At 36.2% G+C, this 22,828-nt stretch overlaps 2 protein-coding genes across 2 annotated transcripts; one reads left to right on the top strand and one right to left on the bottom strand.

Annotated features, from left to right (window-relative positions):
- The first annotated feature begins 3,465 nt into the window (after nt 1-3,465).
- LOC105778734 (protein LYK2) lies at nt 3,466-6,085 on the top strand. Its single transcript, XM_012602491.2, has one exon. It carries the CDS (start codon nt 3,916-3,918, stop codon nt 5,929-5,931), a length of 2,016 nt encoding a protein of 671 aa, XP_012457945.1. The 5' UTR covers nt 3,466-3,915; the 3' UTR covers nt 5,932-6,085.
- Nucleotides 6,086-7,329: 1,244 nt separating this feature from the next.
- Nucleotides 7,330-8,322, bottom strand: LOC105779251 (calcium-binding protein CML38). The gene has a single exon (XM_012603019.2). It carries the CDS (start codon nt 7,835-7,837, stop codon nt 7,415-7,417), a length of 423 nt encoding a protein of 140 aa, XP_012458473.1. The 5' UTR covers nt 7,838-8,322; the 3' UTR covers nt 7,330-7,414.
- Nucleotides 8,323-22,828: the final 14,506 nt, after the last annotated feature.

The raw sequence follows: 22,828 nt of genomic DNA, 5'->3' as shown, positions 1-22,828 counted from the left end.
TTATTATAACAGTTAAGGATCTTATACTTCAATTAATACGAATTTGATCTTAGTTACATTGACCTCAACATCATGGATGTTGAGGTTTGGCTTCATATTTTGTGTGTTTAATTTCTCTTAAACCCTACAATTACTACTTCTTCCCCTATTATCCTATCCTCTACGCATTCAAACCTAAACCTCTTTATCTACTCTAAAACTCTTTTAATCACTCTTTAATATGACTCGATTTATCATGCAAATATTTTTTTCCCAATGTTATGTTATTAGTATTCTTGAATACATTATTTATTATGTTATTGATAGTGTTAAATTTGTTGATTAGTTGCATGTTTAGTTGTGACCTAAGGAACAAGTAAACATAAAACAAATGAACAAGAGCAATAATTTATATAGTTCAATTCAACAACCTACATTTGCAGGGTCATACCCAGTGAGAAATTGATTATAACTTTCATATTACAAGCTATGATTTAAACTTAATTGATATCCTAATCATTGCAACCTCACTCTTGTACAATTACAATGGAAACTCTCACCAATTAAATATTTCACCGCGAAAGCTTAGTATAAACCAACAGAACATTTTATGAACATAAGTAAATGCATTCAAGAATAAGTTCCTCTTACTGAACTAGATATGCACTCTCTTCAATGTATATATTCCAAGGTTGAGCAAGACTTCAATATAAAAAATTAAATTTAATCCTCAATAACAATCTATTTTGATCTGTCCAAATCTTACCAAATCAAGTAAAAAGTATTGAAATACATCTATACAAAGTTAGAACCAATTTTTTATGATCACATATTGTCTTAAATATGAAAACATCATATCTTTTTGGATATTTGAAATATACTAGTTTTCTTTACAAAAATATCCTAATTAGGCAAACTAGTGGATGACCAACTGATACTAACAATTCATTGCATTCGGGTTCAAGTGCGGTATATCACATTCGTTGCATTTTTCTATGAATCCACTTTTTTATTTCCTTCAATGTGACATCATTCTTAATAATCAAGTTGATAAGATCTATCAATTGAAATATGAGTCCATCTCAATCATCAAAATTTGATCTACTATAATAAACTAAGTTGATAAATTAGTTACTCATCTTATCAATTGAAGTTGTAAAATATTAAAATATTAATACTAGAAATAATATTAACAAATTCAATAATCTTTAATAACATATAATCCAACCAAAAAAAACACTAATTTACTACCATGGTAAGAAAAATAATTGTTAGCATCAGTTGGTCATCCACTAGTTTGTCAAATTAGGATAATTTTGTAAAGAAAACTAGTATATTTTGAATATCCAAAAGATATGATGTTTTCATATTTAAGATAATATGTGATCATAATCATAGACTTTATTAGTCTTTTTAGTAACTATAATTAAAACTATGGTCATCACCTAAATGAGTCAAATAGCTTCATATTATTATTTTCTTAGTCACGAGATAATTTGTTTATGGTTTCTAAATATATTTCAAATTTCGTTATATCTTAAAAAAATTATAGAACCATGAAATTATAAATCATATGCAAATCATATATGTATATATTAAAAATGTTCACCATTATAAATATGCACAATATGATCTCGATTTCAAATGTATGATTATAACGTTCATATTCTTACTAAAAGATTTTATACCGAATAGTGATATTATCATTAAAGCCAATGCTTTCTATTATTCTATTTGACTAGAAAAATTAACCATGCATATTATATATGACTTATTTTATTTCTAGTCAAAATCACTTCTAGTTCAACATTTAATTATCATAAAACTAATATAACACGTGACTAAAACTCACAATCCTATTCAACCTTTTAATATATATTAAAATGCTATCATATGTACACCTTATTTAGCTTATGGTGTTTTAAACCGGTCAAGATGATTTATATTGTATGATTGTCTATAAACTTTAATTTAAATGTAACATTTAGCAATGAATACATTTAAAATAATATCTCGTAACAACATCCAAATGTTAGTTAATAATATAATAATTTGAATAAATAAATTATTCCATATATATCTCAAATCATGAGAAAGAAAATACTAATGAAAATTTTCACTCACGATTTGGATGAATTAATTAATTCAACTCCAACCAAACCTCTATTTATATATGTACCAATAAGTACATAATTGTCTTTTTAAAAAGTCATAACTTTTCATGTTTGGAAGTTTAGCGATTATTAGAATTTGAAATCGCCAAATAAACATATGTTTTAGCTTAAGACACCAACCGAAACATCATTTCCTTCCATTGATTCAAAGTTCCATTAACAAATTTAAGCAAATCTATGGGAATTAAAAAAAAAAAAAAGCTCGTCAATTTAACACATAGTGACATGACATCGAAAGCATGGCACTATGAGGATGGCTATAAACAATGAGGTAGTATTGAGAAATTAACGAAGATTTCAAGGCATGTGATAATGTCACGTTCTTTAAGTTTTTATTTGCTTCAACCTATATTTTGTAACTTGATAATCGTACAAAATATATCTTTGATAGAATTCTTTTGTGAAAGAATGAGTAATTGAGTTCAATGAAACAAATTACATCAACAACATGTAACTACTAATACTATAAAATAATATATAATATATCATCATCCCAAGATAAAAAGTGCTAGAAACCGAAAAAGGGAAGAACATAAATATTTTAAAGTGGTAATTAAAAAAATGAAAATAGTAACAAATATGTTAAAAATTTTATTCAAGCTTGGTTTTAAAATGTATGGGTGACAAGATGTATTTAAAATAAAAAGAAATTATAGGATTAAGGTAGTTAGAGATAAATAATTTTGAAAAAAAAAACCTACAATAAAATAATAAAATTTTCTGATAAGTCCTTCCTCATATTATTATTAATAAGTTGAGTCATTGAAATTCATCTCTAATCTGGTTATTGCATGTGGAAAATTTTCACCGAGTTGTCTAATCTCGTTAAGTCGGTTCCCACATAGGCAGCTGATTATCGGAAAGGCAATTCACATGTTTTGTCTAGAAAATCTTGATGAAAGTAAGGAAACTTTTGCTCATTCATCATATCATAATTTTACATGACGGAAAACGTTAGAAATTGCGGGGGCCTCCCCCTCACTTTTGTCAATTCATTGCTATGGTAGGCCATGTATGTCAATGCATGCATGTATTTGTGGATATGCTTTTATCTACCTTCATTATTTCCCAGTTTCTCCTCTTCTTCCTGCTTCCTTTACCCCATTGATCAGGCAGCTTTCTTCATTGCAAAAACCTATGTCTATTCTGTTCTGCAAATAACAAATATGCAATCAACATAGTTAATTTAAATCAACCAATAAAGATAACAACTTATTGTACTAATTCCAGGACCATGTTTGCATTCCAGTTCTGGTCCGTGAATCATAAGCAACTTTTTTTCCCCAACTTCAGGACCATATGTACAAAATGTTTGCATATCCATGATCTAATGGGGCATTCATGTCATAGGAAAATGAATATCTATATGTATATAGATTAAGATAAGGAACAAATTAAGTGTCCTGTCAATGCACATGTAAGAATATTTTGCAGCATACAAAAAGCAGGTTTGAGAGGCCCCAGAAGTTCTCAAAAAGTAGCTGAGAGTGGTGGCTGCGATTAGTTCCCCGGCAACTGAAACCTTTGAGATACATAGCCACCCCCTAGGTGGTTAACCAACAGCTGGAACCATATAAATATATATACACGCAATATCTTCGCCATCCCCAAGAATCCTGTCCTTGAAAAAGCTTTGAGGAAAAAAGCAAAAAAGCTCTTATTTTAACCCCCCCCTTTTTGTTTTTTTTTATGTATGGATCCAAAATATTCACTCTCTCGAAGTGAGCTCTTCTTTTGATTGGCCTGTTATGTTGGAGCTGGTATGGCATCTGTAATGAGTAAAATATACTTGAGAGCTTTGGTCTTATTAATATGGTTACTTATCTCTCCACTTGGACAGAACTTGCTTAGCTGTAACGTTACATCTCCAGATGCTTTGGGTTACCGTTGTGGTATAAATGGATCAGAGGATCAATGCGGCACGTTCGCGGTGCTTCGAGCTACTTCATACTACTCATCTCTTTCCAATCTGAGCTTTTATTTAGGCTTCAACAGGGTTGCAATTGCTGAAGCTAATGGCTTCTCTGCACAAACTGAGTTTCTACCAAGAGATCAGCCTTTGCTGTTGCCAATTGATTGTAAATGCAACAATGGTTTTTTCCATGCTGATTTAACAAAAACTACAATCAAAGGGGAGAGCTTCTATGGTATTGCTGAATCACTGCAAGGCTTGACAACCTGCAAAGCAATCCAAGACAAGAATCCCGGGGTCTCACCATGGGGTCTTGGTGACAAAGTCCGGTTAGTGGTACCACTAAGATGCGCATGTCCGTCGCCGTCTGAAGTCACTTTGAAAGCAAGGCTCTTACTTTCTTACCCTGTAAGTCCAGGTGATACAATTTCTAACTTGGCTGCTGCCTTCAATACAACCTCGGAAGCTATAATATCTGCAAATAACAGATCTTTAGAGACCTTTGAACCTGAAAGTTTAGCTACTCTTACATCTCTTTTGATTCCACTTAATGGTGAGCCCCTTCCGCATTTTCCAGAAACCAGCATTCCTATAATTAACCCGCAGAAGAAAAAGCCAAGGATGTGGAAAGCGGGAGTTTATATTGCTGTAAGTGGTGTTGTAATTGGGACTATCATTGCTGTTGCAGCAACCTTCTTGGTGATCCGATTGAAGAGGAAAAAGAAGAAGCAAAACTTAAGCAAGGATGATGATTTGGAACTGCAGCAGCTTAGCTTAAGTGTGCGGACTGCAAGCGAGAAGAAAGTCTCGTTTGCAGGATCTCAGGATGCCGGAGACGGTCCGCTGATAGACAGTGTTACACCTCGTAAGGCGCTGCTGGAGTTATATACCATAGAGGAGCTCAGGAAAGCTACCGAGGATTTCAATCCGAGTACTCATATAGAGGGAAGTGTGTATCATGGTCATCTCAATGGGAAAAACATGGCAATAAGGCGCACTAGAACAGAAAATATTTCAAAGGTTGAGACTAGATTCTTTACTGATGCAACTCATCACCACCCAAACATAATTAGATTACTCGGAACATGTGTGACTGAGGGCTCCCATCCATTTTTGGTCTTTGAATATGCAAAAAATGGTTCCTTGAAGGATTGGTTACATGGTGGATTGGCAATGAAAAATCAGTTCATAGCCTCATGTTACTGCTTCTTGACATGGAAGCAAAGGCTGAAGATCAGTTTCGATATAGCCGTGGCATTACAGTATATGCATCAAGTTATGAATCCAAGCTATGTTCATAGAAATATCAAGAGCCGAAACATATTCCTGGATGAAGATTTGAATGCAAAGATTGGGAACTTTGGTATGGCAAGGTGTGTTGAAGATGATACAAAATATCCTGATCTTTCAACAAACCCTTCCAGTTGGAGCTTGGGTTATCTAGCTCCTGAGTATCTTCACCAAGGGGTGATCTCCCCAGGCATTGACATATTTGCTTATGGGATAGTTTTGCTGGAAATCTTATCGGGACAAACCCCGATAAGCCGACCGGATAAGAAAGGAGGCGGGAACGTTTGGCTTTCGGAGAAAATCAAGGCCATATTACAATCAGAAAGTGCAGATGAGTTAAGGGCATGGATGGACAGTGCATTAGGGGAGAATTACTCATTTGATACGGCAGTCACATTGGCAAACCTTGCAAGAGCTTGCACTGAAGAAGACCCTTGTTTGAGACCAAGTGCTGGAGAGATCGTTGACAGGTTATCAAGATTGGTGGAAGAATCAACAGAAGGAGAACACACATTGATCTTCGAAAGCTCTTCCAAACCTCTGGTAAACACATCATCCACAACATCCAATCTGTGAATAATATATAATATAATCTGTTAAAAAGGATCCAAAATAGCTATTGTTTTCGAGTCCAGGCTTCATAGCCTCTTGTCCTCTTGATAAGGGTATTGAGATCCATGTAAATAACTACATATATATAATTAAAAGAAAACTGAGATTGAACAAATAAGGCAGGTTTCAACTTTGTAGTTTTTATTTAATTTCTCTGCATTTCCTGATATATAATAAATCATTCAAGTAGTCAACATTTTAGAAAAAGCTTGGAAGATTACATATAATTTACTATAAACTATGAAGCCAAATGGTGGGGAATTCTTCACTGAAGCTTGTGCTGCTTTGACTCATTCAGTCAAAAGTTTAGCTAAACTATTGAAATTGGCAGAAATTGTAGAATAAAAAAGGTTGCCACTTTCTAGGTGATGCTTGGTAGTTGGTAGTGGTATGCTTCACATTCATTGGATCACAATTTGCAAGAAAAAAATATTGGTAACTGATCTATCTAAGATATTCAATATATATATATATTTAAGATTGGAATATTCTTTTTTCACTCCAAAACCATTTTGAAGCTTTTGGTGGTTGAATCACTTTTCTATGAATTTGGGGCCAATAATTAAAAGCTTTTTTATGGGTGGGGAGGGACCAAATGCCACAGTATGAAAATTCTTGTAGGGCAAAGTCTCTGGGTCTTCTCCTGTCACATCATGTAGAAATGCGCGAATCTGCAGTTTTTTCCCCTATTTTCTCTTATTGTAAACTGCAGTTTGCAATATTATTATTTTATTTTATTTTTAAAAAATTAGGCTTTAATTGAAAATAAAATAAAATAAAATGCATTTGTTGTTTTTCAAGAAAAATAAGTTTTAAAAAATAAAAATACACTCACAGTAATATTTATTACTTTATAAGAAAATTAAAATTTTAATTATTTTTGTGTTTATGACCCCAACTTATTTAGGGGTTTAAAATGGATGAACACTTAGAGCTGAAATTTTTAATGCACTTATTGCATTATTTTATTTTTTTAGGGGATTGTAATCTAATTTTAAAGAGAAATTTTTGAAGTGTCATTCTTAAGAGTTTATAAACCCTCTCAATAGGCTTGGTATTAGATTCGAAGTGTCTATGCTTGATTTTATTTCCTCATAAGTCGAAATTGCCTCAACAAAAAGGTAGATAAAGTGGTATTCAAGTTACCTATTCAACTCCCATATGTATTAAGAAAAGGGATCAAATACTCCTCTCTGTAAACTTACTCGTAACCTCTCAAAATTTTTATGTGCTAAAAAATACCTAATGGATGTTCTACTTTGTTGAACGTATCATATTATTGACATTTAATATAAAAAATCTTAATATCGTTATGTGAAATAAAAATATTTTTAAGAAATCTCAACAAGGAACAAGGAAAGAGAAGAAGAAAGATATGTATATTTATACATCCAAGCATCTTGACTTCAAATTCATCGTTAAGATTATATATGTCAATATGACAAGATCATAACATCATGACTCTAAATTCATCAAAATTGAGGACTCCATCGCCATTAAGATCAAACTGAGCAATCATGGATTTACATTCCTCTAAAGTTCTAGACTCACCCAATCTACTAAGCATCCTCTTCAAACTCTTTGGCGTAATACACCCACAACCTTCCATCTCATACATCTTGAAAGCCTCTTTCAAATCATTCACTTTCTCTTCCTCTCCTACTTCTTCCACTAACCTAATGAAGTCCTCCAACCCCAACAATCCATCCCCGTCCGTATCCAACACCTCCACCGCCACCTCCGCCTCTTCCCGCGACAGCTCCCCTCCTATAGCCTTCACGCACTGTTGAAGCTCCGCTGGGGATATCTTCCCATCTTTATTCTCATCGAAGTGATTAAATACCCTCTCGTATTCTTGGTGTTTGTCCATTCCAATAATGGGAATCAAGCTCTAAACAAAATGGAGCATCAAGTTGAAGGTTCACATGACATATAAAGCTAGCTTAAACCCCAAAATGTTATATAGTTGGGTTGCAACACAAGCCTAAAATGGGGAATAGGAAAGTGAGGGCAACGTGTGTGTATGTAAATTATACGAAAGGGATGAGCGAAGTGGGCGCCTGGCGTGAGCTGACCACCTTGTAACTTGTCTTTAGGGGCTAAAGAAGACTTTGACCTTTCAACTTCATGCATGGGGATGTTTGAAGGAAAAAGAAAGTGTTAAAGCTGGAATCAAAGAAAGAAAAAAGGAGCGCATTCAGACTAATGGATTGGTAGAGGGAGGGGTTTTTACGGCCAACCATCAAATCAGAACGCCCACAACCCTAATAAATAATTGAAGACTAGTGGTAAATAACCCAGAAAAGGGGCAGAAAGGTTTGACTTTATCAATTTTCCCACCAAGATAGGAAATTAATGGGAGCCTTCATCCATTTCGTCATTATAAATCTGGTAATAAAATTACTTGACCTTCTTTCTTCTTCATGTTTTATACTATAGACCTCAGAATTAACATTAAAAATCATATTCACTCTCTTTATTTGGTAAGAGTATTAATATTATAAGAGTTAAGTTTTTTGTTTTAATAACTAATATTATTACTTTTGATTATTCTCTCCTTAAATCATTAAAGGAATGTTCACCTAAATAATATTATATAATTTAGTCTTTATTCAAACAAATTCAGAAAATTCATTGTGTGGTTGGGCAAAATCGTATCAGTTGGAAAATCCAAACTATGTCAAATATTCCCATAAACCAGACATCCCCCTTCTTCCAATACCAGCCCCGTTGAATTTCGGTTACCAGTCGCTGATGGCATCCCCGGTAACAAGTTTTGGCCTGAAGAGAGTCATCGGAGGATCAAACAACAATGTTATTTCTAGACATGTTGCAATACCAAACAGAGAAATAGAAGAGTTTTCCAGAAGAACCCAGCGGCTTAGACCCGGTAGCGAAGCCATTGTTTCTAGAGATAAAAATCTAGTTTAGAGATGGACTCCATGGGAAATCCGAGAAATTGGATTGGTTTTGGTGGACCAACAATGGCGGAAGGTTTGAGATGAAGAGAGCAAAATAGAAGGAGAAGAAGAGGTGTTCCAAAAAAATAAAAACTTAAAAAGTCACTCATTCTAATATTTTTTTTATAATTTTTAAAATTCTAAGGATTTTTAAAAAAAAATTGAATTATGCTGAAATGGTTAAATGTGGTCACATTTTTTTTTATTGCAATCACAGTTTTTGAGGGTTTTTTTTAATGAAAGGATTTAAATTCTAAATTAGACTAATTATGCAGTACTCTTCTTGTTCCTACACTGCTGGAATCATCTTGAAGATGTTGTCCTAATGTTTAAAGAGGCTCTCGAATTATTCATAGCCCAAGCTATTGCGCTATCTCGTCCGTTGCCTACTTTCTTTCGCGAAAGACATGTGTCACCCTAACATCCCATTCCTTCCCAAGTAAGTGCCAAATCGATCGTAACACCGCCTTATTAGCTGCCAGATTTCCTTTATGCCTCGACAGTCAAACAACCTCTATGTTATTCGTCTCTAAAATCTCCTTCCTCATACCCATGTCCATTTCACATTTTAACCCATCATAAGCTCCCCACAGCTCGGCATCTAGGATCGGGCATGGCCCAAAGCTTCTTGAGAAACTGATCAGCCAACGTCCATCAACATCTTGAATAATTCCCTGGGCGATGCCACCCCTTCCTCAGTCCGCAACGCCCCGACTGTATTTACCTTACACCATACTTCCATCGGTTTCTCCCAGCTTACCAACCAACTATACTTTTGGTCACTGGCACTTTGCTGTCGCCCCACGAGACCAACTGCTCTTCGCATGTCAATACATATCATGTTGCTTTTCTCTAAAATTCCTTTTGTTTCAATAAAGCTAGGGTCAAGGAAAAGCTTATTTCAACAAATTCAATAAGTTTCGACATATAAATCCAAACAGCAGGTCCCAGTCGACAGCATCCACTTTCGCAAAGTAAGCTGGATCTCGTATATTCAATAGCGCCCATTCTTTATTATTCATTGACAAAAACTCTCTGAAGAGTCTGAACTAAAGTGAACCATACCGATTTCGCAACAAAACACTGGCGCAGTAAATGGTCTATACCTGTTGGATTTTTCAGCAAGAAAAGAAAAGAAAACGAATGAAGCAAGATGAAGAGAAAAACTAAAAAATGGAAACTCAGCAAAGATGTAACTGAAAATTTTGAATAATTTTCATTCAAATTTTGAATATATGAGAGTTACACAAGAAATTGGACAGTTACCTACTAGTTAACTGCTCCCACTTAATACATATACAAAAAATAGCTTAATTTGTATACAAAAGAAAGCTAGCATACTAGCCATTACATCAATACAAATCAATCAAAACATAAGAAAGCTAGCATACTAGCCATTACATCAATACAAATCAATCAAAACATACTACTAACTTTGCTATCAAAATACAAAAGAACTAGACAAAGTTACGTAGGAACAAATCACTCAAAACAAGTTGCTGCATTCAGATTAGCTTCATTTCTTCACTTCAGAACAGTGTTGCTGCTTGACATTGCTGAATTTGCTGCTGCTGGTCTTTTGTTGCAATGCAGGCTAAAGCTCAACACTGCTCCTTGGACTGTATACAACAAACACCAATCTTTTCTTTCAAGACTTCAAACCTGTTAGCTCCTAATGGCTTGGTCAAAATATCAGCCAATTGAGTTTCTGAGCTGCAATGGACAAGGCTGACCTCCTTCGATTGCTCAGCTTCTTCAACAAAATGAAATTTAATTTTAAAATGCTTAGTCTTTCCATGGAAGACTGGATTTTTGGCTACGGCTACAGCTGATTGATTATCAACTTTGATTTCAGTAGGCTGAGCTTACTCTTCATTCAAATCACATAAAATCTTTCTAAGCCAAATGGCTTGATTAACTGATGCTGCAGTTGAGATGTATTCTGCCTCTGCTGTAGATTGAGCAACATTTTGTTGCTTCTTTGAACTCCAGCTAAAAACACTCAAGCCTAGAGTAAAGAAGTAACCTGATGTGCACCTCATGTCATCAACTGAACCTGCCCAATCACTATCAGAATAACCAACAAGCTTCAGTTCCTTTGTCTTCCAAAACTTCACACCAGAATCGATGGTTCCTTTAACATATCTTAACAACATTTTTGCTGCTTTTAAATGTGCCACATTACAGCAATGCATGAACCTTGAAAGAAGACTGACAGCATAGATAATGTCTGGTCTTGTTGCTATCAAATAAAGTAAGCAACCAATTAAGCTTCTATAAGCCTTTTCATCCACTCGATCATACTCACTGGTGCTTGACAGCTTTTCTCCCAATGCAACAGGTGTGGCAATAGATTTGCAATTTGACATACAAAATTTCTCCAACACTTTTGATGCAAATGTCTGCTGACTTATGAAGATACCATCACTTTCTTGATTTACTTCCATGCCAAGAAAGTAGGTCATTAGACCAAGATCAGTCATTTCAAAAACCTCTTGCATCTGTTTCTTAAAGTCCACTATAAGCTCATTTTTGAAGCCAATAACCAACAAATCATCAACATATAAAGATACAATTAACAAAGTTTCCTTTTCAGCCTTCTTTACATAAAGAGTAGGCTCACTGACATTTTTTGTTAACCCGAGCCTTGCTAAATAGCCATATGTTCTTTCATACCAGGCCCTAGGAGCCTGTTTTAGGCCATACAAGGCCTTCTTGAGTTTGTAGACTTTGTGTTCTTCACCATGGACTTTAAAACCTTCAGGTTGTTCTATGAAAATTTCTTCATTGAGAAAACCATTTAGGAAAGCTGACTTAACATCTAAATGATGCACCTTCCAGTGTTTTTGAGCTGCTAAAGCAAGCAATAATCTGATGGTGTCCAACCTTGCAACAGATGCAAAGGTTTCAGAGAAATCAATCCCTTGCTGCTGACTATAGCCTTTTACAATCAGTCTGGCTTTGTGTCTGTTCAGAGAACCATCAGCATTTTTTTAGTCCTGAAGACCCATTTGACACTAATGATCCTTCTGTTTTCAGGTCTATTAACAAGCCCCAAGTATCATTCTTCTGAATCATCCTCAGTTCAGCTTCCATAGCCTCTTGCCAACATCTTTCTTTTACAGCATCATCATAGCATGAAGGTTCCACCAAGGTTACAACACACATTTCATAGATGTTTGCTAGTGTCTTGGTGCCTCGAACAGGTTCATCATCATAACCATCTTCATCATCATAACCATCTTCAATCACTTCTTCAATTTCAGCCTACTGTATATCAAGGTCATTCTGATCTACATCAAGTAAACTTGCCTCAATTCCATCCCATTTCCAGCTGTTTGCTTCACTAAATTTAACATCTTTGCTCACTACAACCTTCTTGGTTAGTGGATCAAAGACTCTGTATCCCCTTTTTACACTGCTATAACCAACAAACACCCCTGGCATGGACCTCTTATCCAACTTGGTTCTTTTCTCTACTGGTACCAATACATAACACAAACCAGGCTTCAAAGGGTGTTTTACCTTTGACTACATTAGTTGGTAGCCTGTTTAGCAGGTAAACAGCTATGTTCACAGCTTCAGCCCAAAAGATGTTAGGCATTTTAGCCTTAAACAAAAGACACCTGGCCATATCGAGGACTGTTCTATTTTTCCTCTCACAAAACTATTCTGTTGTGGTGTATAAACAATAGTTAGCTGGTGTTGAATTCTAGCATCATCACATATTTTTTGAAATTTCTGAGATACATACTCAAATCCATTGTTAGACCTCAAACATTTCAGTTTGCAGCTAGTTTGGTTTTCAGCCGGAGCTTTAAATTTGCAGAAGAAATCATAAACATCTAACTTTAACTTCAAGAAATTTACCCAACAGAACCTAGAATAATCATCAATGAAAAGTATAAAGTACCTACTGCCATTTAAGGAGGTGGTCTTCATAGGTCCACAGATGTATGTATGAACCAGCTGAAGTTTTTCTTGTGCTCTCCATGCTTTGTTGACAGGAAAAGGTAATCTGGTCTGTTTGCCTAGCTGACAGACCTCACACACAACCTCCCTTGGCTCAATTTTAGACATGTCATTGACCAAATTCATCTTTTGCAGCATACTTAGTGAATTGTAGTTTACATGTCCCATCCTTCTATGCCACAAGTTTCCTTCATCAGTCTAAGATGCATATGCCCTTGCCCGCAGCTGATTCACATCCATAATGAAGGTTCTGTCTTGCATAGCTACTGAAGTTAACACTTCACCAGTAGCATTTTTGATCACACACTTTTTACCTTCAAAAATTAAAGAGTAGCCCTTCTCCAGTAACTGACCAACACTCAACAAGTTTTGGTTAATGTCAGGTACATAGAGAACTTCAGAAATGGTTTTGTTACCTGACTTAGTGCTTATCAGAGCCTTGCCTTTGCCTTTTGCCTCAAATAGCTCACCATTGCCAATTCTGACTTTGGACTTGAAAGTGGTGTCAAGCTCCTTAAATATGCTCTTTTTAGAAGCTATGTGGTGAGTACATCCACTGTAATTAGCCAAATTTTGCTAACCTTGCTCAAGCTTGTAAAGCATGATGCTGAAAAAACATATTCCTCTTGTACTTCAACATCTTCTGCAGCCTGAGCTTGATTCTAATATTGTGGTTGTGCTTTTGACTTGCTTTTACAAACCTTTTCAATGTGGCCAAATTGTTTGCAACCTCTACACTGAATGTCTGGTCTGTACCAGCAGTATTTTTCAAGGTGAGTAGTCTTCTTACAATGGACACAAGGTGGAAACTTCTTCTTGGCAGGCTCTTTCTTCTTCTTTTCAGTCTAAGGCTTCTTGCCTTTGGAATTCAAATTTGAACTTGAGCTTTCTCTGCTTCTAGCTTGAAAGGCTCCCTCATAGTGGTCTTCCATTCTGTTTGCCCTTCTCTGCTCTTGTGCATAAAGAGTGTAGAAACCATCTTTTTAAAATTTTTGAGAAATGGAAATCGATTTTGAAAATGGAAATGGGAGTCGTCACCGATCTTTTATTAAGGTGAGACCGGTTCACCATTTAAAATAAATTTTCAGTCTGCGAAATTTTAAGAAAACAGGTTCGGGAGTCAGTTACGCACGAGGAAGGGTTATCACCCTCGTGACGTCCAAAATTGGTACCGAATTGATTATTTAATGTCTTAGTGTCGAGAATTTGAAAAGATTTTAAAATACGATCTTTGAAGTTTAAATTTGAGTAAATCAAATTGGATAATAAGACAGACTCATTTTTGAAGAAATAAATTGCTACACCAGTGAGTTAGGGTGCAACAATTCGATCTTTGAAATTAAATATGCTCTCCCTTTTTTAGAAAATCATGAGTTTAAAGAAGGTTTCTTGACTGTTTAAGTTAATTGAGAATTCAGAATTCAGTAAGTTAGGGTTCAATCTCTCAAAAATCTTAAACCTCAAATATTGCCCTTATTTAAAAACGAGACAACAAATTGTTGTATCCAGTGAGTTAGGATCCAACATTTTGTAATCTAAAGAATTTTATTATTCGTCGTTGTATAGTTTTATAAAAATGAACATTTGATGATCTAAATACATCGAGAAGAATTGAAGCCCAGTAAGTTAGGGCACAATCCTCTCGAGAACTTACGAACGCCAAACTTTTTAGTAGACTTGAAACAAAACAATTATAATATTTTGATGAAATGCGATTCTCTCAAACAATATAATCGAGTAGCCACATATAAAGCAAATGATAAATAACAAATTAGATTTACAACATGGAGCAACCAAGTATATAATACATCAACATTGAATAATCCAATGAACTAATAATCAATCCTACAAATGACAAAAGCAAGCGTAATTAATATAAAATGATCTAATCACAAGTAAAATATAGAGCCATAGTCTAAAATATATTATTGAGAAATATGAAATACATATTGAATTCTTAAAGTATATTAAGTGTGGTAAAATAAATAATAATGTAGCAAATGAGGAAAATAAAAGTATAAAAAGTTTGTAAATAATATTAAGACAATAGTAAAAATGTTTTTATATATGAATATAATAATAGATTTATTCAAAATAAAAAACTATGAAGGCAAAACAATATATGAAGGAAGCGTTTTTGACATTAAAATAATAATTTACAAATTTAAAACCCAATTTTCAAACGAAAATAGGATGATAATAATGATTAAAACAAAACTAAATAATTTCAATAGATTCAAAATCTCGATATACAATGGTTTTGAAAAACAAAAAAGCAAAATGAGACAATAATTTATTATCATTTGGACTATAATAAAAAGCCTAAATAATATCAAAATAAATATTATAAAAATATTAAATACTATAATATGTAAAATAGGATTAAAATGACGTTGAATCTTGAAAGGAAAACTAAATTAGTATTAAAATAAAATTTATTTTAAAAATGAAGGACCAAATCAGCAATTATGAGCAAATATTAAGATTATTTCAATTTATCATAGAAACGGCAACATTTAAAACTGGATTTAAATGAAAATAGGATTAAATATGCGATACAAATTTCAACAAATTAAAGAAATCAAACCATAATCTCAACAAGCACTCAGGGACCAGTACAACAAATAAACCAACCAATCCAGCATGCGCGGATCCTGCCCCGGGTCGGGTCACCGCCTGGATCTGATCGTCAAACGACACCGTTTTGAAGCTATTGTGTTAGCAGCAAATGTCGACGTTTTGGTCCCGAGCTTTAAAACTAAAAGGCTAAAAAAAACCTAAACTTTCATTTCGGAAAATCTAAAGAGACCCCATGTTCCTGCTACTGCCAGCGCCTTGACCGAGGAGGGTTCAGTGATTCGATCCGGACTGTTCCCGATGGCAGCGGAGGAGGCCCGAATCTCGTCACAAGGTACCTCTTTTTCCTTTCTGACTGCTATTTCTATCTTTAATAAAAAATAAATGGCTCAATGAAAAGGAACGAAATACGAATGGGAAGAAGAAAAGAAAAACCATAAATCACCTCTTTGATCTCTTTTTTTTGTATTTCTGAATGTGTTTCTTGTTTTTGTTTTTTTTGTATATGCTTACAAAGGCATCTTTTTGCGCTATTTTATAGGCCGAAAATTTCAAACAAAAAATAAATCGAAAGGAATACAATTTCCTTTTCCTCATTGCGTTTTTTGTTTACGTTTGTTGCAGTACTGACCTTACAAGTGTCAAAGACGCGGCGGCTTGGAGAAGGCGCGATGGACTGGTATGGAGGCGCAAGACTTTCATGATTGGAAGGCGTGGTGGTGCCTGCCAAAGGGCCGACACACTGCATGGCAAGAATTGTTCCAGAAACCCTAGGGTTTCTGGATGTTTCAAACAAATGGGCCACTAGGGTTTGGGCCTGTTGTATTGGGTCAGGGTTTAGGCTTGTATTTGGGTTTATGCTGGGTCTTAAGACTTTAGGCTAATTGGATCTGCTAGGATTTGGCCTTATTGATGTAAAGGACTGGACTGTGTTAGTTTTTGGACTTTTAATTTTAATTTGGTTTTATTTTATTCATTTGTTTATTTGGTTTATTTCACTAATGGGCCAGGCAAATTGGGCCTATTACAGCTGCCCCTCTTTGCTCATTGTCGTGTAACGAGAATAGGGCAAAGATTAAAGAGGACCAATCTTGCCCGGTCGTACTAGACCTTAGTGCTCCTCTTCTTTCAGTAGTCTCATTCCCTCCTACTGCATCTTCAGAGGTATAGGAATTGCTTCGATCCAATCCACCACAACGTCGGGGAGATAAAATTTGTAACTTGTAGTTTCTCAAAGAACAAAATTTGCTATATTTGGTCTGCCCCACTGCAACTTCAAGGAGATAAGACTTGTAGCTTCAACTTGTTCTGCTGTGACTTTAAAGATAAGATTGATGTGATCTACTCTGCTACAACTTTAGAGAGATGAGACCCATCATATTGATCCGCTCCGCTGCAACTTCAGGGAGATAGGATTTGTTTCTTGTGTCTACTCTACTGCGACTTCAGGGAGATGAGACTGGTTGCGATTTGCTCTCCTACAACTTTAGAGAGATAAGATCTGACGTTTTAATCCGCTCCACCGCAACTTCAGGGGGATATGATTATCGACTTCAATCTGTTCCACTGCAACCTCAGGGAGATAAGATTTGCCATCTTTGATCTGCCCCACTGCAACCTCAGGGGAATAAGACCTGCTTACTTAGTCTGCTCTGCTGCAACTACAAGGAGATAAGACCTGATGCAATCCACTCTACTGCAACTTCAGTGAGATAAGATCTGTTACTTTAATCCGCTCCACTACAACTTCAGGGAGATAGGATTATCGGCTTTACGGACCTGTTCTCTGGGAACATGACTTGTATGATGAACTTAATTATGCCTAATAATTAGGATGGCACGATCAAAATGAATCAAATGCTCCTAACTAGACATGGGTGATGTTTGCATGAGTGCAAGATGCTGCTGTATTACTCAAAATCTATTAAGGCTTTTGTGATGACTGTGCTTTAACACATTCCTTCCTAGCTGGTGCCTTCAATGAAACACTTGATTAAATTGCCCCCACTGTAAACTTCCAAGTTTAATCCTCCGGAATGCAAAAGTTGTATCTTCATTCTCCAGATGTGACTCAAAAATGAGGAGATCTAGCTTTCCAACTCATTCCCATCGCAATTTGAAGGATACCAAACGTGTAATTCTTTGGTTTTTATATACCATTTTCAGAGTGCCACATCAAATGTGCGCGAAGAAATTTCCTTGAGAGAGATCCCCTCTTACTAGCTCACGGTTATTGTTGACATTTCGTTTGATTGATGCTTCTGTCAATAAAATCCGAAGGGATTGTTTAAAATCAGACTTTTTCTTAGATTTCTGACCTTTAAACCTAGTTCGCTCTAAACAATAGTCCTGTTTCAGATTACTGTATTATTTAGAAAATTTTCAGAGTAATGTGCAAAACCTACTTTGTGAAAGTTTAGTAGTCCATTAATCATTATTCCAATGCAACATGTTTGCTGAAAGATTATGACTATGGATAAATGTTGGTTCTGAGCATAGCTCGAAAGAGATAAAATATCAACAATAGCGAAAGAGGAATAACAAAGAAGTTGATTGAGAATGTGTATATTAATAAAAAAGAAAAATGTATTTACACATTCAATACAATAAGAACTAGGTGCCCCAGTTATCGCAGCTTGAATTTCTCTGTACAAACTTCTGAAGACTATTCTGAGTTTAGCATGTGTTTAGGAGATCTGCAGTACTCTGTCGATGCTCCAAGATGTCGTATGCCCCTTCTTGCTGGTTCAGGTATAGCAAGATCATCGTGTGCCCTGATCAAAATTTGAACAGTTCCAATCTTCTCATGCCCCTCTCCGACCAATATTTGAGCCGCCCTTTTCGGGTTTTCGATTCAAATCCCCTTTGGCCTAAGGTGCCCTTTGCGGGTTTTCCCCTTAGCCTCTCCATTTTTACTCTTTCATTTTTTCATTTTTCATTTTCATTTTTCATCATCCTCCCCCTTTTTATTTTAGGAAGCAAAGCGCTATTTTCCAGTTTTCACTTTGGTCCCCTTCTTTCAGGTGAAGTATTTTTTGACGGAATTTGCGTTTACGGGGTTTGGCAAACTTTTACCATCTATCTCACTTAGAATCAAAGCTCCACCAGAAAAGGCCTTCTTTACAACATAATGACCCTCCCAATTTGGCATCCATTTTCCTCTAAAGTCCTTTTGCATAGGAAGGATCTTTCTTAGCACCAAGTCTCCTTCGCGAAATTCTCTGGGGCGAACCTTTTTATCATAGGCTCGCATCATTCGTTTCTGGCACATTTGCCCATGATGAATAGCTCTTAACCTCTTCTCTTCTATTAGGTTCAACTAATCATATTGAGATTGGACCCATTCGGCTTCGTCCAACTGGAGTTCAAATAATACTCGTAGAGAGGGGATCTCAATTTCAATGGGTAATATTGCCTCAATTCCATAAACTAGAGAAAAAGGTGTTGCCCCGGTAGAAGTTCTAATAGATGTTTGATAGGCCAGGAGAGCAAATGATAACTTTTCATGCCAATATTTGTAAGTCTCAGTCATTTTCCCCACAATTCTTTTAAAATTCTTATTGGCCGCCTCTACTGCACCATTCATTTTTGGATGATACGACGATGAGTTATGATGCTTGATCTTGAATTGGATGCAAACCTCAACTATTGTGCTATTGTTCAAATTCAGCGCATTGTCGGATATGATTCTCTTAGGCATTCCATATCGACAAATGATCTCTTTTTTCAAGAATTTGCTGATTGCTGACTTCGTGACATTTGCGTATGAAGCAGCTTCTACCCACTTGGTGAAGTAATCAATGACTACAAAGATGAAATGATGCCCATTAGAGGCCTTTGGCGATATCGGCCCAATGACATCCATACCCCACGTGGAAAACGACCATGGAGAGGTCATAACATGGAGTGGTGAAGGGGGTGCATGCATCTTGTCTCCATAAATCTGACATTTATGGCATTTCTTGGCGTAATTAATGCAATCCCCTTCCATAGTGGACCAATAATATCCAATCTCATGATCTGTCTGGCCATGGTGAAACCATTGGCGTGCGTCCCACAGATACCCTCATGGACTTCCTCTAAAATTTTCTTAGCTTCGACGGCATCCACACATCTTAGCAGTACTTGATCTTTCCTTCTTTTGTATAGCACTTCCCCGTCGAAGACATATTCGATGGCTATTCTCTTTAGAGATCTCTTGTCGTTCTCCGTTGCTTGACTAGGGTACTCTCGATTCTTCACATACTATAGGATACTCTGATACCAAGGGTGATCATCTTTTCCTTGCTCCTCAATATTGTAGCAATGAGCTGGGGTTTCATAGATGCTCATCTGAATAAACCTCATTACTTCAAGCCTGTTCACCTGAATCATCGAAGCTAGAGTAGCCAATGCATTAGCCATTTGGTTTTCCTCTCGTGGGAGATAACTGAAAGTGATATTGTCAAACTCATTAACCAACTCGTGGATCAGCCTTCTATAACTGATTAACTTAGGTTCTCTAGTTTCTCATTCCCCTTTAAGTTGGTATATCACCAATGCGGAATCCCCATATACTCTTAGCACTTTCTATGTTCCGCTAGATGGCTGCACGAATGCCCATAATACACGCTTCATATTCTGCCATATTATTTGTGCAATCAAAGTCCAACTTGCTAGCCACAGGGTAATGATCTCCACTCGGGGATACCAAGACTGCCCCAATTCCATTACCTATAGCATTCGAAGCTCCGTCGAAATTTAACCTCTACTCATGATCCCTCTGAGGATTTTCTTTAGTGCTTGCCACACACATCAAGTCCTCGTTTGGAAAATCGAAGTTTAAAGGCTCATAGTCCTCCAAGGCTCTACTATCCAGGAAATCAGCTATTGCACTCCCCTTTATGGCCTTCTGACTTACATATACTATGTCAAATTCAGAGAGCAGGATCTGCCATCTAGCCATTCTCCTATTTAAAGCAGTTGATTCCATTATATATTTTAAAGGATCCAACTTTGAAATCAACCAAGTCGTATGATACAACATATACTGCCTTAGTCTTCGTGTTGCCCAGATTAAAGCACAACACAATTTCTCGATTGACGAATATCTCATTTCACATCCAGTGAATTTCTTGCTGAGATAATATATTGCCCTTTCTTTCTTTCCCGTTTCATCGTGTTGGCCCAATACACATCCCATGGAATTCGCAAACACCGTTAGATACAATTTCAATAGCCTATCCGGACTTGGCGGTGATAGTATGGGAGTATTAGCCAAATATTGCTTTATCTTGTCAAAAGCCTATTGACATTCCTCATCCCAATCACCCAGATTATGCTTCTTTAAAAGACGGAATACTGGATCACATTTCTTCTTCAATTGTGAAATGAGTCGAGCAATGTAATTCAATCTTCCTAGGAAACTTTGGACTTCTTTTTGAGTGCGCGGAGGAGGCAGGTCTCGGATTGCCTTTACTTTGTCTGGGTCTACCTCAATCCCCTTCTTACTAACTATGAAGCCTAACAACTTCCCTGATCTGGCTCCAAATGTGCATTTTGCGGGATTAAGCTTGAGCTGAAATTTCCTCAATCTCAAGAATAATCTTTTCAAGACTTGAACATGCTCTTCTTCAGTTCTAGATTTTGCAATCATATCATCAACATAGACTTCGACCTCCTTATGCATCATGTCATGAAACAAGGTCACCATAGCCCTTTGATATGTTGCTCCCGCATTCTTCAATCCGAAAGGCATTACTTTGTAACAAAATGTTCCCCATACAGTAATGAATGTTGTTTTTCCCATATCTTCAGGGTGCATCTTTATTTGATTATATCCAGAAAAGCCATCCATGAAAGAGAATAATGAGTAGCTCGCCGTATTGTCTACCAAAGTATCAATGTGAGGCAATGGAAAATTGTCCTTTGGACTAGCCCTATTCAAGTCTCTGTAATCTATGCACATTCCTACCTTTCCATCTTTCTTGGGAACGAGGACGATGTTAGCTACCCAATCTGAATATTTGATCTCCTGTAAGAACCCAGTATTGAACTGTCTTTTGACCTCTTCTTTTATTTTTAGCACAACATCAGGTCTCATCCTCCTGAGCTTCTGCTAAACTGGTTTACAATCCTCTTTTATGGGCAGACGATGTACCATGACACTAGTACTTAGCCCGGGCATATCCCGGTATGACCACGCGAAAATATCTTTGAATTCTCAGAGCAATTTGATGAGGTCTTGTCTTGTCTTTGCGGCGATTTCAGTTCCAATTTTCACCTCATTTCCCTCCTCCAGGCTCACGATTTCTAATGATTCCTTATAAGGTAGGATCTGTTCATCCTCTTGTTCTAGCATTCTCGACAAGTCTGGAGATATACCACAATCTTCGTCATTTTCAAAGTCGTGAGATCCCTCTAAACACATGTCTTGCTCAAAAAGAAGCTCCGTGTTTGAAACAGCGTCACTCATGTCATTGATATCTGAGGACCTATGAGGGCATATCAAAGAATATACCAAGAACATATAAATTTGTGAATAATTATTTGTACAATAAGGTTACAAATGAAAGAATTATTTGCAGGACAATCAATAATAAAAAAAATTTACTTGTATGAAAGGCAAAAAGAATAATTGCTCAAAATGAATATAAAGATGTATTTCATTAGAATAATGATATTCAAGCTCAAGCCTTTTTCACAAAGGATTTTCCTATCATTTCCAGGCTAAAACAACAAGAATGTTCTGAGCATTACTCTGAATAAGCCCTAAAGACTACAGGGATTTCTTCCACAGTCCAGTTGTTTAGCTCGCTTCCAGGTTCGTAAGGGCAGATCTCCAACAAGGCCCTTTTCTCAGATGTTTCTATAGCATTGATATGGACATTTTTCAACATTTCTTCAATGTCTTCGCCTCTGGGCACTCCACGCTCAGGATGAATAAATCCACCCGATAATAAAGATGTAAATATATGGGGAAAGGACATAGGTTCCCACTTGACCTCTTTTCCGTTCAAACGTGCCCTTCTTCTCTCTTGTCTTTTCTCTACTTCTTTCTTCTTCTGCTTCATGTCTGGCTTGTATCCTATGCCATAACTGTCAAACTTTTCCTACAGCATCAGTGCTTCAATCTTTCCTTGAAGATACTTTCCCAATCCTTTCCCGGGTGAAGCTCCTTTTCCAATCATCAATTGTAGCCCCATCTCTGTGCTCCTAGATATCTTCGGTACTAGAATTCTGCTTCCTTCAGCAATAAACATCGCGTTCACAAATTCTAATGACTAAAAAGAGCATTCCACTGCCTCATCATCAATCTCCACATAAGGTGCATCACCAGTTACTGTTGCGATGATATCTTCCTCCGCATTTAT

The sequence above is a fragment of the Gossypium raimondii genome, chromosome 4 (assembly GCF_025698545.1).
Source record: "Gossypium raimondii isolate GPD5lz chromosome 4, ASM2569854v1, whole genome shotgun sequence".
In the NCBI taxonomy this organism is placed as follows: Eukaryota; Viridiplantae; Streptophyta; class Magnoliopsida; order Malvales; family Malvaceae; genus Gossypium; species Gossypium raimondii.
This window is presented reverse-complemented; position numbering and strand designations above follow the sequence as displayed.